We start from the raw sequence: 17,915 nt of genomic DNA on the forward strand, positions 1-17,915 counted from the left end.
AATTGAAGAAAGAGAATAAAGGAAAACTGGGATAGCAGAATTTTTCATTTTTATTTACAATTTTTTAGTAATTTTAGTTGTACAGAGATACTATTATAGCAATAAGCTACTAATGGCATCTAAGCAGCTTTATTTCTGTAATATTAGTATTTCTTTCAGTGTCATGGTGTTTAAGTTGAAAATAAAAACATTGCTGGAATTTCTTTCAAACTGCTAGTAGTCTGAGGGTGAAGACAAAGAAACAGAACAATTCAAATGGCAGAAACCTATTTCAAACTCAGGCTCTGGAATACGGTGTTAATTAGTCCATTTACTGCTGGAGAGATGACAAGAAATGAATTATTAAACAGACCATTAAGCAGGATGCACAGACAAAACACAGCAGGGACTAAAAAAACCAGTTAGAGTCCTAATGTTGGCAACTCTGTGATGGCTGAGAATTGTAGACTAGTTTACCACTGCCCCTTCTTGCTATGGCAATTCTGAATTTTGGGAGAAGAAATATTGGGGAGAAAGCCATCCAAGTGGTTGTCATAATGTTGTCTGAATGGCAAGCTACAGGGAGAAATCCAAATGTGACTGAATACAATTTCAAACTCAGATCTGTTTTTGTTTTATTTCTTACCATTTGACAATAGCCACCAGAACTGGGCAAGAGTGTAGGGAAAGAGGTTTACAGGGCTCATCAAAAAGCTAGCTCAGACTATCAGCCACAGTTAATCTTGATGTGGAGATGCCGGTGATGGACTGGGGTTGACAATTGTAAACAATTTTACAACACCAAGTTATAGTCCAGCAATTTTATTTTAAATTCACAAGCTTTCGGAGGCTTCCTCCTTCCTCAGGTAAATGTACAACAGTTAATCTTGGAGAGGGTGTGAGAAAGAACCACACAGCTGACAGAACAACAGGAAAGCTGGAGAGGACTGCTGGCATTGTACCCTAGCCCTTGTTTTACATGACCGACAAGCAGATTTGTGCTTCCTACATTATTAGTATGTAGATGATGCAAATCATTTCACAAGTCAGACTATTTATATTGTATGTATAGTTTATATTCTATGGAAACTTAGCTGGTTTCATTTGTATTGTGTAATATGAAAGAGCATAAGAAACATAGGACAAGAAAAAACAATCAGCATATCAAGATCGTTCTTTACACAAACTATGTACCAGTTAGATACAGAGTAAAGCCCTTCTGTACTATTCCATCAAATACCCCCAAGCCAGATATAGCATTGAATAGATGCAAAGCAGAGTTGGCACTGTGAATTTTCTCTTTTCTACAGTAACTATTCTTCTGCCCATTCTGAGTGAGATTGTCCAAACTCAATTCATCTTGCATCTGACAGAGAAGAGAGAAACATGCCATCAATCAGGCCTGCATTCAAGCCCAGTTCTCAGAGATGAAAGGACAATGTTCTAACTCACTGCAAAACTGGTTCCTGATGCAAAACCTAATGGTATATTGACCACAAGCCATGAGTATTTTTCATAGTAGATTGCAAAAATATTCCCAGTATAAGATAATATATAGAACAATGGAATGCTGAGAGTAATTACAAGCACAGAATCTAATAATTGAGGGGATCAAATGGTTTCCATATGGAATAATGGGTCCCTAAGGATGAGTTCAAGACTTTAATCTAATTGAGAGATTCAGATGGCTTATTATAGAGAAAAACTAACACCAGTCATTTTTCTTTCTTCTTTGTTTCTGACTGCAGCCTGTTGCAGCTCTTTTTTGCTCCGCTGACTGGTCCACATCTGTCCCAAACAATGAGTGGAATAAAGGGGAAGAACTGCATTGGTTGATATGTGTCATGAGGCGATAAATGAGTTCTACGGGTCAGTTTTTCTTAGTGAAATCATAAAGATATTTTAAAAAGAATGTGGTTCTGAATTTCGTGAAAATAGCCTATTAGGATAAATTCCTTCAATTAAAGTTCAAGTTGCATTATCGGGTGAGCGAAATACTTAATTTAGATCAGCTACAAAGCAACAAGCATCTTTTAAAAAAATTCTCGCACCAACTCACAGAGATTAGCGTAGACTGAGCCATCTTTTATGTCTTGAGTAAAGTAGCATTGATATGGAGAGGAGTTTGCTTTATATATCTGCTATTTCTTTAATAAAAGGGAAGATAAAGAAAACAACCAAAAGCTGAACAAGAGTGTGGCATTTGAAATGAAACTATATTTGCAGAGTCCATTTACAAAAATAAGCCATCAATACTGTAGCAGTTCAGTGATGATTGTGTCATACTTGCACTAAGTAATGCTTCGTCAAATTGATTGCATTAGACAGGTCTATTTGTTGCTTATTTTCTTTTATTAAGTTGCTTTCTATTTGAGCAGTACTTCTGTGCCTGAAATCTGAATATGTTAATACCACTGTGCACTTGTTTGCCAAATGAATCTTTTTATTTGCACTGTACCCTGGTAATCCATTTGCATGTTAAGCAGGTGGTAAGAGAGCTTCAAAAGGTGAATTGACACAAGGTCTAAAAGAATGGTGACAATCTATTAGAATTGAATAATAAAGGCTTAGTATGACAAGATAAAACCAGACTGGGGGCCATTTTCCAAGTATATGCTAACAAAAGGAACACTCGCCCGTCACCAGCACATAACAGAAAATTGTCAGTGCCCACATATTTCTGCCCATTGACTTCAGAGGATGGAAAATTGTGTTTGTAAAAAAATATTATTTTTTTAAAACACAATTTTTTATTGCCCCTATGATTTTTCTCCTGGGTTGCTCACAGCAGTGTCCTGGAGAGTAATCTTTAATTCCTGGAGACTCCAGGGCACTCCTGGAGGGTTGGCAACCCTATTCATTACCTATTAGACAATGTATAAAGTAACCGTATATCATTCCCATGCAATTCTTCATTGCATAGGCAGGCAGCATTAGTCTGTGAGAGCTCTCAGCTTAGCTAGTTTATAATCAGTAGCTGGAAAATTTGAAAGCAATTAGTAGATAGCATGAACAGCTAGCTCTTTGATAAGAATTTGACATATGGGTCATCAATTGTTTAAAGATCAGGTAGTTTGCCTTTGGAAGAAGGATTTCTGCAAACAAGAATTTACTTGTTAGTATATATTTCACTTGCTATGGCTTCATTTTCATCAAGTCTAGAATTAGTGGACATTACTCTTCACTCTTAGGTTTATAAATAGCACTGATAATGGTTATGACCTATATAGGTGTTGTCAACATCAATGGCAGGTGTTCCAGCATTTCATTTTATTCCTAGATGGTCCTATATTAACAATCTGGAAAAAACAGGCTTTCTTTGTGAACAACTTCACTCATTGACTGCCCTTCTGTGTCCCATATGCTTATTTTTGAGATTCTTTTATCTAAATGTTGGCTGTAACTCTCCACAGATTAAAGTCCCGGGAAGAGACAAGAAGAAGCACAAGAGATTCTTGAGCAGTATTTCCCCTTGTTATAATAAATGATTCAAATGCTGAAATTAGCCCTTAAAACATTTTCTAGAGTCTCAACTGTATCACCTCTGATCAGAAACTCCTTATCATCTGTGACCCCTGCTTTACATGGATCAACAACATGCTGACACTCAGTAATAAAGGGCAATTGCCCAATGTATCAGAGGGTCATCGATGCCCATTTAACAGTTGAAGGGATTCGCAAAATTTCACATGTTCCTCCCACCCCGAAGATTTATTGGAGTTATTAAAGAAACCCTGGTGTGACTGTTTTAAAAAATCCAAGGTCTCTCAAAATGGCTGCAGTCAGACACATGGCCGAGGACCGGCAGATTTGAAATTGCATTCTCAACAACTTGGCAGGCTTCGTGTCTCAGACAGGTTTCTTTAAACAATGCAGCTGCATTCTAGCCCTGAGGCAAGCTATCAACATGGCCGGCCAACACATCAAAATTCGAGCAGGAAGTGATCGCAGGACAAAAGGTGAACCATCAAGGTACATTCGGAACAATGGTAAAGCAGTTAGCGAACAGATCGATACAGGAAATGGCCATTAATGTAAATGGGCCAGAGATGGGGTCCTTTGTCTTACGTTTCGTGCTTAAATCAAACAATGAAGCAAGCTGATAAGGTATGAAAAAAACCTGTTACCAAGAGGGTATAACTGGGGCTGCCCAGTATCTCTCACTAGCTGTTCTCTTCGCCTCCTGGCTCAGGGTCCTGCTGTCTGCTAGCAACTAAGAAGGAAGGCCATCCAGAAAAAACCTCGCAAACGCAGCAGGAGGCCAGGCCTTTTTCATCTGTTTCACCGCTGAGCATTAATTTTCTGGCCGCCACAAGACAACCTAGCATAAGTGTAAGGTTGGGGGTTAAGGGATATTGCTAAACTTGTGATTTTAGAATTTTCCCTCGATGTGTCCGTTTCTTTCAACCCGATAAGTGTAAGACTGTATTACATCCATAGCGATTTCTTTATCTTCTGTATTATACTGTTTACCTTGTAGTTTTAGTTTTCTTATTAATAAACATTGGTTTTCCTTGTACCAATCCACTGGTCTGTTTGTCTGTCTTTGTTACCACTCGATAAGTCCTCAGCTCAGAATCAGGAAGGGGTAAGCGATTCGCAACCGCACTGCGGGCAGGGCAGCTCAGGAAAACATAACTGGCTGACCTATTATAAGCCCGAGAAACAGTAAAAAAAAGAAACCCCTTACACAGTACCCCAGTATGAGTCACAACAGTACCTTCAGCAGGGAAGGGAAATAAAAGGGAGAAAATAGGCAAAAGATGATTTTAGCTCATTTTCAGTTTTTTTTTCCAAAAAATGACTTAATTTCAGGCTCAGCTGATCTAGTTGTCAAATTCTACTCCAACATTATCATGTTAGACACATAACAAATAGATTCGTCAGAGGTTATTATTGCTATATTCCTTTTGTTCATCTGAATCCAGACCACATATATTTGTGTGTCTGTCTAAAATTATTCTGATTTGCCTCAGAAACAAGTTACCACAGAGCTTCCATGTGGCCAATCATAATTTGTGAATTATCATAACAATGTAGGAGAAAATCTGATTTGCATGCTAATAAGTTGTAGTCCCAATGCAGGCATAAAGCTTATATTCAGATCCTTAGTGTGCACAGCAGCATCTTCAATCAACATTTTGTGCAGAAAGAGAATTTTGTTTTATTTTATGGCCATTTTACTAAACAGGGCTTTAGTTTACAATTACCCCTTCAAAGTCATACTAAACGATGCTGGAAACACTCAGCAGGGCAGATCATTTCAAATGGTTACAGGTTACATGCAAACTTCAATGATGTTATGATAATTCACAAATTATGATTGGCCAAAATTGGGTCATTTGTAGTGAAGCTTGTAGTCATTTTTTTGGCATATTGTGCTTGGAATCTACTTCTATAGAACAGTGTGAGAATTTTGATCTATCCAATTTGATTATCAGATCTTACAGGAATAGTTTGCTTACAGTCACAGTCCCACTACTCTACCAGAGAGAGGCATATAGTTCATCTACAAATATTAGGGGTTCCCTTGTAGAATACTTACCTAAAGGGGAAGTGTGGTCTACCAGATTGTCCATAATGCTTCAATTTTAGAAGGGGAGAGCTCGATACACTTACTGGTATCTTTCAACTCTTGTTACCAGGGTGGACTCTGATTACAGGCTGTGCCGAAGCAGACTTTTCACAGAGAACTACCTCCCATGTGACAACAAGTTGTACACCAGTTACATTATGGATCAGGAGTGCTGCCGTTGGCCCACTGTTCCTACTCAAGGTGTCACTTGGGCATAATGCCACGGCATCACATCAGGGGGAGGACTTTAAAAAATGTATACTTGAATTTGGTGTAAACCGTAAACACAGTAAAAAGAGACAACTGAGAAGAACCAGTATAATAAATAGCTCCCTTTTTAACATTCTGATTAAAGGGAAATTCAGTAGAATATCCTTCCGCTTTAAATGTGTAGCTCTTAGGGTTGACACAAAATTACACTAATTAAAAGAGGAAAAATAACATAAGGCAGTTTTATGGCAATAAAACAAGCAGAAATTGCATCCCATTGATGAAAATAGGAAAATGCATAGTGGGATCAGAACTTGTATTCAACATAAAATCTTAAAAGATAGTAATTCACTTAAATTTTACCAAGTGTATAAGAAAGAAAGGAAAAAAGGAAAGGTTGAAAAGTAAACAAACAAAACAGAAATAGACAAGGAGGCTGACAATCCACGGGGTGTCATTCGTTGTAAGTTGATCCCACCAGAGTATGCAGGGTCAATGGGAGTTTCCCCAATTTAAATAATCTTGCTGGGTGCCTGTGCCTCTATGGGCACCTGTCATAGCAGAAGGGAGGAAACAGTGGCAGAATCCCATCACTACGACATGTCAGGTCTTCCAGCCTTTTGACTGGGGCCTATCAACTCCCTTGTTAATGGGGGGGCCGGTTTCTGAATAATGCCAGACTGAATCTCGGGGGGGGGCAGGACAAGACCCTGGCCTGGACCCCCCCTCCACCCCTCCCCCCCCCCCAGGTAAACCCCACTTCCACTGCAGGCAAGGTGAGTACGCCTTCTTTCTCTTGCCAAACTGGCCACCAGATGAATTCCCAGACAAGGACCGAGGAAAATCCCAGCCTAGGAGGCCCCTCCCAGCCACAGCCCCTCTGAAGCGATGACCTTATTTGAGACTAATGCAGCTTCTGCCCCAAACGAGGCCTAAAGTAACTGGCAGTGAAGACTGGGACTGGATACACCAGGTCTCAGCCTAATTCCCAGGACTTCCATTGCACTCCGGCCTGACTTAAAGCAGAGGTGTGCCAGAAAGCACATGGAAATTCTGGGTCATAAATTAAAAAGAAAAGCAACAACATCTGAGTTTTTGTAACAAAGTACTGTACAAATCATATCACAAAAAGCTCACTTCTGCAGGCAGTATTTCAGTTTTATGAAAAGGGAGGTTGTAGACATCTTCCCTCTGCAGAAGTCCCCATGCTTGGACAATATTATGGCACATGGGCTTCTCTAGATAAGGTCTTGCATTCTGCTGCTGTTGTTTACTTACATGTTGAAAAGATTGAGGCCGATCCGGTAGAGACGTTTGCGGATGATGTCAGTGGAAAGTGTTGGTGACTTGCAGCTGCTTGGATTCTCACAGTGGTACCTGGGCATGCTCAATATCATGGCGTGCAGTGCCTCTTTTGAAGAGACCTCTGATGGGGACTTGGCGGAGATGGAAGTTGTACTGCTGCTGCTGAGTTGCTCCGCATTGTCCAAGCGACTGGTTTCCAACTGATTAGCCTGCATGATCCCATTGTTATGATCGATTTGAATCTTTTGCACGGTGATCTGACTCTGTCCCATCAACCCTCCTCCCAGTCCGTTTGAGTTGATATTGACATTCAGTTCCGTGAAAGGGTGATTGTTTTGAATGATTGTCTGTTCCTGTTCTGAAGAAGCAGTTTGGGATCCTTTGTCCTCCTCTTCCCCTGGACTGTGATCATCTTTCATAGCAGCACTCTGCTCTGATTCTGACTGAGCATTCTCACAGTTTGCCATAGCAACCGATGCAGATTCCAGCAGTGAAGAAACCGACATGTTTTTGTTTTCAATGTGGAAGGTGACATCCCTGAAAGCCATCATAAGTGTACTGCCACTTCTTGCAAGGCCATCCTCCAGCTTGTCATCACTGCTCTCTTGTCCTGTTTTCCCCATCTCGCCTCCTGCTCCCTCCTGCATTGATGTGCTGCTGAAAGTCTCTGTGAATTGATAAGTACTGCCATCTTGCAGTGAACACATTGTCTTCAAGCTCCATGAGCTGAGAGCATCATCAATTGACTTAGCCAGTGACTTAACCTGCTCTGTGAAGGAGTCTTCCAGCTCGGTCAGAGCCCCACTGATACTAGCAGGTAAGGACGGCGACCGCACCAGGGGGATTCCTGCAAAGTTATACCCTTCCATTAAACTCTCGGCATTCTGTAACCTGACCTTCCGCAGAGAAATGCGCCTGGGCATGCGGCTTTCCAGCAAGGAATTCCGAATCTTTTCAAAGTTCTTGCTGAGTTGGTACTGACGGAAAGCTGTCTGGATGGTGCAGGCAGCCCGGCGAGATACCAAATGGCCTCCATATTTGTGTTCCAGCATTTCAATCTGAAACAGGAGAGATATGGGACATCAAATGCCATTCTGACTGTAGCTATCCACATATAAAGACACTAAACTTAAATAAGGAGGATACTGCTCATTTGTATTAAAATCAATACACGGTATCTTCATTCTACAGTAACTGTAGAATGGGTAATGCCTCAGAACTCCCACCTTAGAGTACAAACTCTTAGTCTTTTACATACTTTCATTCATCTTACCTGGGAAAGGGGGAGAAGAATCCTCCAGGTCACCTCTTCACAGAGAAAACTGGCTTCCCTATGAAACTATAACTAAACTATGCTGCTACACTGTTGTATTGTAATGCTAGAACACTCTATAGCTGCACTGTAACTCTCCATATTTGTAATGTAGCATGACAGCACACTACTACTCACTAGATCTCTCCATAGTTGTCGAGCCCATCAACTCTCCTACATGGGGCAATGCGATCCCCAGCCTGATTTAAGATTGCAATTTCCTGCATGGAGGAATCGCATTCTGAAACCATCAGTATTTCCCAGCATTTCTCTTGCTTTCTTTCAAAAGCTAATGAGAGACAGCAGTGAAGTGAAAAAGAGAAATAGAGGGACAAAGAACAAGGGATAAAATGAAATCAGGAAAGAGCGGGTGAAAGAGGAGAGTAAAATATAATTTATTAAAGAATACAATACATTCAAAGTGTCAGCTCGACTCAGTGGTAGCATTCTGTCCTCCGAGTCAGAAAGGTCATGGGCTCAGATCTCATTCCAGGACTTGAGTACAAATCTAGGCTGATACTTCAATATAATATGAGGGAATACTACTGGTTGGAGGTTACAGTCTTTTGGATGAGATGTTAAACTGAAGCCCCATCTGCCTGTTCAGATAGTTGTAAAAGATCTTATGGCACTATTTGAAAAAGAACAGGGGAATTGTCCGAGCCAACATTCATCCCTCAACCAACAACACCAAAACAGATTAACTGATTATTCATCTCATTGCTGTTTGTGAGGCCTTGCTGTATGCAATTTGGCTGCTACAATTGCCTGCATAACAACAATGACTAAACTTCAAAAATAATTCATTTCCTTTGAAGCAGCCTGAACATGAAAGATGTAATATAAATGCAAGTTCTTTCTTTCTAATGCTATGGACCATCATCATAACTCATGCAATCACACATGGTGCTGCTTTTATCCCTGTTTCGTGCCTCAGGTATACAGTTTACAAATCATATCTGGAATTTTTGTTAGCTGCTATGACAGGTATACTGTGATGCTCCAGAACTCTACTTTAACATATGGTAAAGGAAGAAAGAAAGATTTGCATTTATATAGTGCCATTCACAACCTCAGGGCATCCCAAAGCCTTACAGCCAATGAAATACTTTTTTGAAGTGAAGTCACTGTTGCAATGTAGGAAACGCGGCAGTCAATTTGCGCACAGCAAGGTCCCACGAACTGCAATGAGATAATAACCAGATAATCTATTTCTACTGGGGAGAACTCTCCTGCTCTTCTTTGAATAATGCCGTGGGATCTTTTACGTCCACCTGAGAGGGCAAACGGGGCCTCGGTTTAACGTCTCATCCGAAAGATGGCACATCTGGCAGTGCAACACTCCCTCAGTACTGCACTGGTACTCCATCACTGTGCTGCAGCACTCAACAGCTATACTATAAAGTTTATTGCTCATAGTAAACAACTAGCTCTGTTACCGATAAGCCAGAATTCCCTGAAAATCTTTGTAATGCAGAGGCAGAGATAAACTCTCACTGATGTCATCTTTTCTGGAACAAACAGCAAGAAGAAGCAATGGCACCTTCACGTTCCTTCCCCTCCCCGAATTGTGGCGAAGAACTGCATTTACAGGCTGGATTCCTACACAAAATCACAGAGTTCAGAACAAGTGGACTTATGTTTGTGACTAAACTACTGAAGAAAATTGTTCCCAATGGCTCATTTGGTGGACTTTAGCCAAAAAATCTGCAGTCCTTTGATCCTGGCATAAGTGCACAGATCGGCCTGCCTGGAAGCTCCACCACTGACCCTGCCAGAGTATACAGGATCGAGGGATGTTTCCTCATTTCAATATTCTTGTTGGGCGCCTGTGTCAATATTGGTGCATCGCGGGCATCTGCCAGAGCAGGGAAAGACAACAGAAGTGGTGCTGGCCAACTGCTTGTCCTCACACTGGCAGCCGCACAATTTTACAGGGGACCATTTCCTCACCCATGCTTGCTGCGTTTTTTGTGGTCCAAGCCAGGGCCCACATCTGCTGGTAAGGAGGCCGGTACGCCTCTTTCACCTGGTGTACTGGTCGCACGGTAGGTCCCCGGCCAGAGCCAAGGAAACTCCCAGCCTGGAAGACCTCTACCCACTCCCCCCACCACCCACCCCCAGCCACACCCCCTCTGATGTAGGGGACCATGTTTAGAGCTGGGGGAGGTTCCACCCCAAACAAGAATCAGCAGAAACTAGCAGCAGAGGCTAGGACTTGGCACATCCAGATTCCAGCCTGATTCATGGGCTTTCAACTGCACTCCCACCCAGCTGGCAGCAGCAGTGCGTTGAAAGACCCACACATTTTCAGGACTCATGTAATTGAGCCATACAGACTGTGCTGAATTAGAGATCTCAGTTGACATGGCAGGAGTGGGCTATCATTAGCCTCTGGTGGCCCAGGCTCAGGAGAGTAAAACCAGCCACTGTTCAGCGATCCCTGTTGGAATCTACATGTGTGTGGACAACAGGTGAGGAATAGACTCAGCTATGATGTCACTCATGGTCAAACTAGCCAACCATCACCAAGCAGCTAGGCTCGCATATGAAGAAGAGCCAGGAAGGCAGCTGGCATTCATGGAACTGGATCATGGAGGGAGTGCCTTCAGGAGAGGGGAGAAAATGAGCAAAAATAAACTACTGAAACTAAAAACAAAGTTAAAGGTAGGGCATCGTGCACAAGTGCCAGAAAGACACTTACATGCCCTTCACAGTGCAACAATGGCCTGGAATTCGCTGCAACGGTGATATTGGTGACGAACGCCGTAAGTTAGAACATTGTGCTCCCCGACTGTCCAATGACAAAATTATTCCAAAATATGCTGGAGAATGGATTAGAATGCACCACAATGAGCATAGCGGCGAATCAGAAGCAACGCAGCTGATGGATAGTCCCTCTAGATGAATTATGGCTAAAGGATTTAAAGCAGGGTCATTTGAAAACTTTAAGTAAGCATAAAAGTGACCTCAGCCTTTTGGGCAAAAAAAATCTAGCAGCAAAAGGCTTGAAAAACATTAGCCAGATACCCTGTCCTGGCTTAAAAATAACAGGAGACTTAGCAGTTATAGGCGTCCCTTCATCTACAGGTCCATATTTTTTATATTGTGTAACAGAACATATAACACTACAAAATGATCAATAAATCCGCCCCCTCCCACCCCTTCAAATTGGTTTGTTGATTTCTGCAGGAATGTATCTTTTTTAAAATTTATATGCAGCGGCAAATTACTAAAAGATATAAACAGGAATAAATATTGAATTATCTAAGCTGGCAAAACCACACTAACAAAATGTGAGCAGTTTATAGCGAATATTTAGAGTGAAAGTATAAGTTTTGTTTAGTTTTAGACATGTCATTACTAACTGTATAAAAGGTTGAGGCTTAAGCAACACAATTCTTTTTTTCTCTCCCTCTCTTTTTTTCTTAAACTCTCTTCTTTCTTGTGCTAAAATGGATCTGCTGCAACTTAGTCCTGGCTTGGTGTCTCGGTTCATGCGTTTTGTGAATCTTGAACGGGAAAATTTGTTTCCGCTCCTACAGTATATAGTCCTACTATTGAAATAACAGTACTGTATAGTCGCAAATTGTCCCTGACAACCCCTTTAAACCCACAAAAATTGACATCCCGTTTAAACTGATAATGGTAATGTATTTTTTACCCCACCAAACATCATATTAAAATACAGCCGAATTAATGAGAATGAATGAACAGGTCGTAGGGGTTGAGGCTTATTGGGGCATTCTCTCCAGATCAAAAATAATTGCACCTTCTGCAGTGTTACCATATTTTAAATATTTTATGTTCTTTTATTGCTTAAACAAAAACGAAATATATCTGATTTTAAAAGTCATCAGTGAACAGAGTACTGATTTTTTTTAAAGGAAAAGTAATTGATTTATTCAGTTGATTCTAGAAAGGGATGTATGTAATTAAAGGTTAAACTCACAGTGGAGTGTAACTAATGGAGATGAACTAACAATAGATGTCTGAATTAGAAAGCCCACTAGTGCCATTCTTTAACAGTCTAAGTGGCAGCAGCAACCACAGTGGCTATAGTTCAGCAAACTCACCATTGCCATTGATTTTAAAGTGGGGGGGGGCAGAGCTGTGAAAATGAGCTCTTCAACTTTTTTGGCGAGGGAACCGGCAGAGCTGTCCAGGAGTCTCAGGAAATTATGATGTGGCATACGTAGAGGCATGACTCACTTACACCATAATTTCCTAGGGCTTTTGCAGTGTGAAACGGGCCCTACAACGTAGATACGCCATTACAATGGTGGGAGTCACCATCAAATTCTTAGCCAATGTTTTAGGCACATGGATAACATCATCATGTTGCATGTTTAACAACAGAAACAAAAATATTGAGAAAAAAAATGTTACAGATCAACAGTGTCTTTCAAAATGAGGTATCATGCTGGTTCAATCGATGGGAGAAAGTCTCCTACAGTTCTGTACATTTTTCCTGCTCCTGCTTAATAATGTTCATCACTGAACATTCATCATTCCAGAAGATGAAAAATATATCCAAACTTTGATGGTTAAAAATGACAGGAGCTGGAAAGTAATTCCTATGACATTCCTCAATCAGAATGACTGCTAAACTGTACAAAATTCCACAGGAGAAAGAAGAAGCAAATTACAATAACATGATGATTACTCATCATGAGAAAAACAACAGAAGCACTTTTCTAAATACCTTCACCTGTTACATCTCTCACCACCTTCAGCATCCACCTTAAAACCCACCTCTTCAACAAAACTTTTGGCCACCTCCCCTCGTCTCCCTCCCATCCTACTTGGGTCTGATCGCAAACTGTGAAGCACCTTGGGAAGTTTTGTTATGTTAAAGAGGCTATAAAATTGCGGACTCCTCTACACTGGGGAGACCTAGTGGGGTGATCGCTTTGCTGAACACCTCTGCTCTGTCTGCAATGTGACCCTGATCTTCCGATCGCTTGCCATTTTAATTCCCTGTCCCACACCCACTCTGACCTCTCTGTCATCGGCCTCCTACACTGTTCCAATGAAGCTCAACGGAAGCTTGAGGAACAGCACCTCACCTTTCGATTGGGCACTTTACAACCTTCCGGACTCAACATTGATTTCAATAACTTCAAATCATAACCACAACTCCCATTTTTTGTGTGTGTGGGGCTGCAGATGCTGGTAATGGTTCTGCTGCTGCCATATACAGCTCCTCTAGACCCATCTTTTGTTCCTTAACTTGCCCCATTACCATCCTCCTTGCCTTGCACCCCATCATCACTTTTGTCATTTAATCACTTTTGCCCTCCACCCTATCACAGACCTTTCCTTTTATTCTTTCCTCCCCTCCTTTCCCTGGCTCTGTACTTGCTTAAAAACTGCTAGCTCTTTAACTTCTTCCAATCCCGATGGAAGGTCTTCGACCTGAAACGTTAACTCTGTTTCTTTCTCCACAGATGCTGCCTGACTTGCTGAGCTTCTCCAACATTTTCTGTTTTTATTTCAGATTTCCAGCATCCGCAGCATTTTACTTCTGATAAAATTGCAAGTCGTTGTTATTGAGTGATATTACGCCAATAATCTCATCAACAGATTCAGATGACCTCTAATTGGGAGATTGAAGATTGCATGGTTTATCACCTTCCTCTGAACTCCTAATTAAGTTATTGATGTTGCTTGAGACTTAATAACCTTATAATGATGTCCTGTGGTTCTGTGTTCATACTTTAAGTTAAAAGTCTTGCTTGCATATGCATTATCCTGTTCCTCTCAACATTTTGAAGACCTGGATTACAATTCCTCTCTTCTGCTCTTTCCACCATGTAAACAGAATGTAATGTTCTTCTTCACAGCCTGACAGGGAAAGATATGGCAATGGAATCAGACCAGCTCAATGAGATCACAATTTCATCTCCCCTGTGTCACAAAAACTCAGCATTTTATTGTGGATGTAAAAAGAGTAGTTCACCTTGTACAATGTGCCCCATTTATTGCCTTTTTGCTCCTTAGAGAAACAAAACCCAGAGCAGCAGTTTGAGTGACATTGAGCCCCATAATCCTTGAGCTTGAGAGATGAGCAATTTCACAGTTTAATTTTTCCATAAAGCTACTGCTGAATGGTTTACTTGATTTATATTGCATTTGATAAGGTTAAGAAACTAAACTTTTAAAGAGTACAGGGTAGCGCAATGCAATCTTTCACTAACCTTTTGCCTCTGTGACTTGGGTTCAAATCCAGCCCAGCAGATGGGATGAAAGTCTTCTCTTCCTGCTGGCTACATGAAATGAGTTTTGTACAGTTTCACCCTAGGTCTTAGTAAATGTAGGAAATGTCACACTGACTCAGTACACAATGCTTTGATAAGGTTGGAGTCAAAGCACATTGGGGTAATAATTTTCCAGTTGCCAAGTGAATTCTAAATGTGAAGTCATAAACATGTCCTAAAAGAATTACTGACAGAGGAAATCTTCACAAATGCATTTGCAATATCACTATACATGGCACCCAGAAGATTTATTACCCCATTGTTGGAGCAGAGCTTTACTCTGCCACTGGGCATACTCTCCCTGAGAGTTCTTGATCGTGACACTAATAAGTGTATGGATTTCTGTCCCAAAGCAAGAGGGGGGTCAGGGTAGGACTTCTGATTGCCATCCTGAGCCCACCATGATCTTGACCCATCATCCTGGTTGGGGCTCATGTCTGTGCAGGGCAGGTTCTAGGCGGGATCCCCACCACCAAAAAGGAGCCCACCACTGCCAATGTGGAAAATACAGGCGATGCCACAGTGGGACTGCTGCTGCAGCACCAGAAGAGAGGAGGGAAGTAGCTTAAACAGGGCAGAAAAGCCCTAAAGATTGTAGATTGATTTTTGTCTAAGGTCTGACTGGGTGGCAGACTAAAAATGTAAGCAGTTAGGGCCTAAGGAGATGAAAAGGTGCCTCAGCAGGCCTTTTACCACTGCCCTAGGGACTATCCTCTCCTGGTGGTCAGCAGGATCAGTGGAAGAATATAGGGAAATTGGCTGGGTTTCCATGTCCCGTCTTTCCGCTATCATTTACCTGTGAGAGGCAGTGAAGGGGTGGCTAATGGTCTTCCCTGCTGGGGCAGGGGGAGGAAAATTTAGGTCAAGGCAGGAATGCGACAGTCGGCCCTTCCACCCGATTTTCCAACATTTTCTGGCGCAATACAGCCCGATTTCGGTCAGTATAATGGAGGAAAACCCAGGCACAGAAGTCTCCATCACTATTAGTTATGCCTGATTATGTAGATCTAACCAAGGGGAAAAATGGGTGGCGATCCATTATGCCAAATTTACATCCATTTAGTGCATTGTCCAATTTTCCAGATGGGTTTTATACTGGTGCCAGAAGTGTCCACCAGTTTGCAGTTAATTATGTTAAAATTAACCACTTATTAAGATGTCAGTGCAGTTTCCCAGCATTTACTCTGACACAGTGCTCAGTCATCTATCCACCCACATCAAATGGATGTCAAAGGCTGCTGCGAAAATACATTTAAAGAGTCATATAGTAAGACGTGAAGCAGCATTTTCAGGTTAGTTTGTTTTTTTTTTGTTTCTTTCCTTTTTCTGCTAAGTTGGTCAGAAGGCTTTGTGCCAATTGTTCTGGCACTGCCGTCTTTTTGGTACAGTCCACACTGCTCATAGCAGGCACGCTGACGTTAATGTGATTAGCTCGCTATACGCGTTGGAAGGTGTATTGTCTTTTAGAGACACTGAGAGAAGGGGAACAAAGTAGAAAATAAATGGCTGACTGGATTCCAATTCTGCCCCCACGGTTATTGTTAACTAAATTCAACGTGGTACAAGATCAACAGATGGTTTGTCCGGGATTTAAACCAAGGGTTTTCCATTGTTCCCAAATTACCGACTGAAGAATCAGGAGCTGGTAAAATGCAGGAAGGACAGGATTTCTTAAATCTCTGCAACAGTTACTGATAACTGAACCGTGGGTGGGATTCGAGTTCAGAACGGGTGATTGTTAACTGTGAGAGAGATCACGGGCACAAAACAGACGCAGAAACAGAATGATGCATGGCGGGATTTAAATACAAACATAATAACGAGGTATGAAGAACTTAATGAACTAACCGAAATAGCCAACGCGCTTAACATGTTATAACTGGCGCCTCTGTAATTGACTCCAATGGTACTGGCAAATGGTTAGAGCTATTTATCTGATATATGCAGCTGTCCATGATAAGCACGAACGATGTAAGTGGAGGGGACTGTATATCCACAATACTAGGACAATGGGGCAAACCAATACCATGCCTAACATGGACCAAGAGCTTGTTCACATTATGTAAATAAAACTGTTGCAAAACAGGTGGGGTCAGCAGATTAATGATCGGGTTACCAACACAACTGATTAGAAATCTGATCCCAAATGTAAATGGGATCCAGAGAGATAGGCACAATCCAATTTATTACTGTGAAAGACACAATATAAATGGGCCTGCAGAAACAGGCTTCACTATGGCAACAGTGCAGCTTGTTATAGTCTCTTCCAATCTCTCAGGGAGTAAATGAATTGCACAATATGGTAGTAAATCATATAGATCAGAAAGGACACAAGTTCATTTACTGGTTTGTGCTCAATTAGCTGATCTCAGTTGGGTGGCAGTCAGGGAAATACAATGAACCAAGGTTAGCCACAAAAAATGAGCCAGGATTCCTGGATCTAATTGTTTCCCAGTGGAAAGTATACATGTGTGGAAGTTGAATGAAGTCAGGATTTGGCTTGGCTGGGAGGAACTTTATAGTCAAATAGGCTGCCAACAAAGTTTAGACCATAAGAGTAGCTAATTGAGCAAAGTACAAGGTGGGCTGATTGTAACCATTGAACCATCTCCTATAATGAGACATCATTGTCTGTGACAAAAATGAAGCGTTTTTATGTCTAATTGTGGCTTGGTATTGGTTCCTTTAATTCAGTCATAGTCCAGAGAAAGAGACATGGGAAGAAAAAGTTGGAAATTTAAGTGGAAGGAAAGCAGAATTTTAATATAAATGGAAGCCACAGGGATGGTCTAACTGTAGATTAGCCCTTATTAAGGAGAGAAACACATAGAATCATTGAATCATAAAAAGATTACAGCATGGAAGGAGGCCATTCGGCCCATCGGGTCTGCGCTGGCTCTATGTAAGAGCAATCCAGCGAGTTCCACTCCCCCGCCCTTACCCCATAGCCCTGCAATTTTTTTCCTTTCAAGTTCTTATCCAGTTCCCTTTTGAAGGCCATGATTGAATCTGCCTCCACCACCCCCTCGGGCAGTGCATTCCAGATCCTAACAACTTGCCATGTAAAAAAGTTTTTCCTCATGTCACCTTCGGTTCTTTTGCCAATCACCTTAAATCTATGTCCTCTGGTCCTTCACCCTTCCACCAATGGGAACAGTTTCTCTCTATCTACTCTGTGTAGACCCTTCATGATTTTGAGTACCTCTATCAAATCTTCTCGCAACCTTCTCTGTTCCAAGGAGAACAACCCCAGCTTCTCCAGTCAATCCACGTA

General features: G+C 41.5%; 1 protein-coding gene across 1 annotated transcript in view; it reads right to left on the bottom strand.

The window, feature by feature from the left end:
* LOC137334725 (IQ motif and SEC7 domain-containing protein 3-like) overlaps window positions 1-8,127 on the bottom strand; it is a 112,526-nt gene extending 104,399 nt beyond the window's left edge. Inside the window, exon 1 of the mRNA XM_067999634.1 lies at window positions 7,043-8,127. Coding sequence (XP_067855735.1) covers window positions 7,043-8,121 — 1,079 coding nt within the window. The 5' untranslated portion in view covers window positions 8,122-8,127. The remainder of the gene's footprint in view (window positions 1-7,042) is intronic.
* Window positions 8,128-17,915: the final 9,788 nt, after the last annotated feature.

This window comes from Heptranchias perlo, chromosome 18 (genome assembly GCF_035084215.1).
Source record: "Heptranchias perlo isolate sHepPer1 chromosome 18, sHepPer1.hap1, whole genome shotgun sequence".
Lineage (NCBI taxonomy): Eukaryota > Metazoa > Chordata > Chondrichthyes > Hexanchiformes > Hexanchidae > Heptranchias > Heptranchias perlo.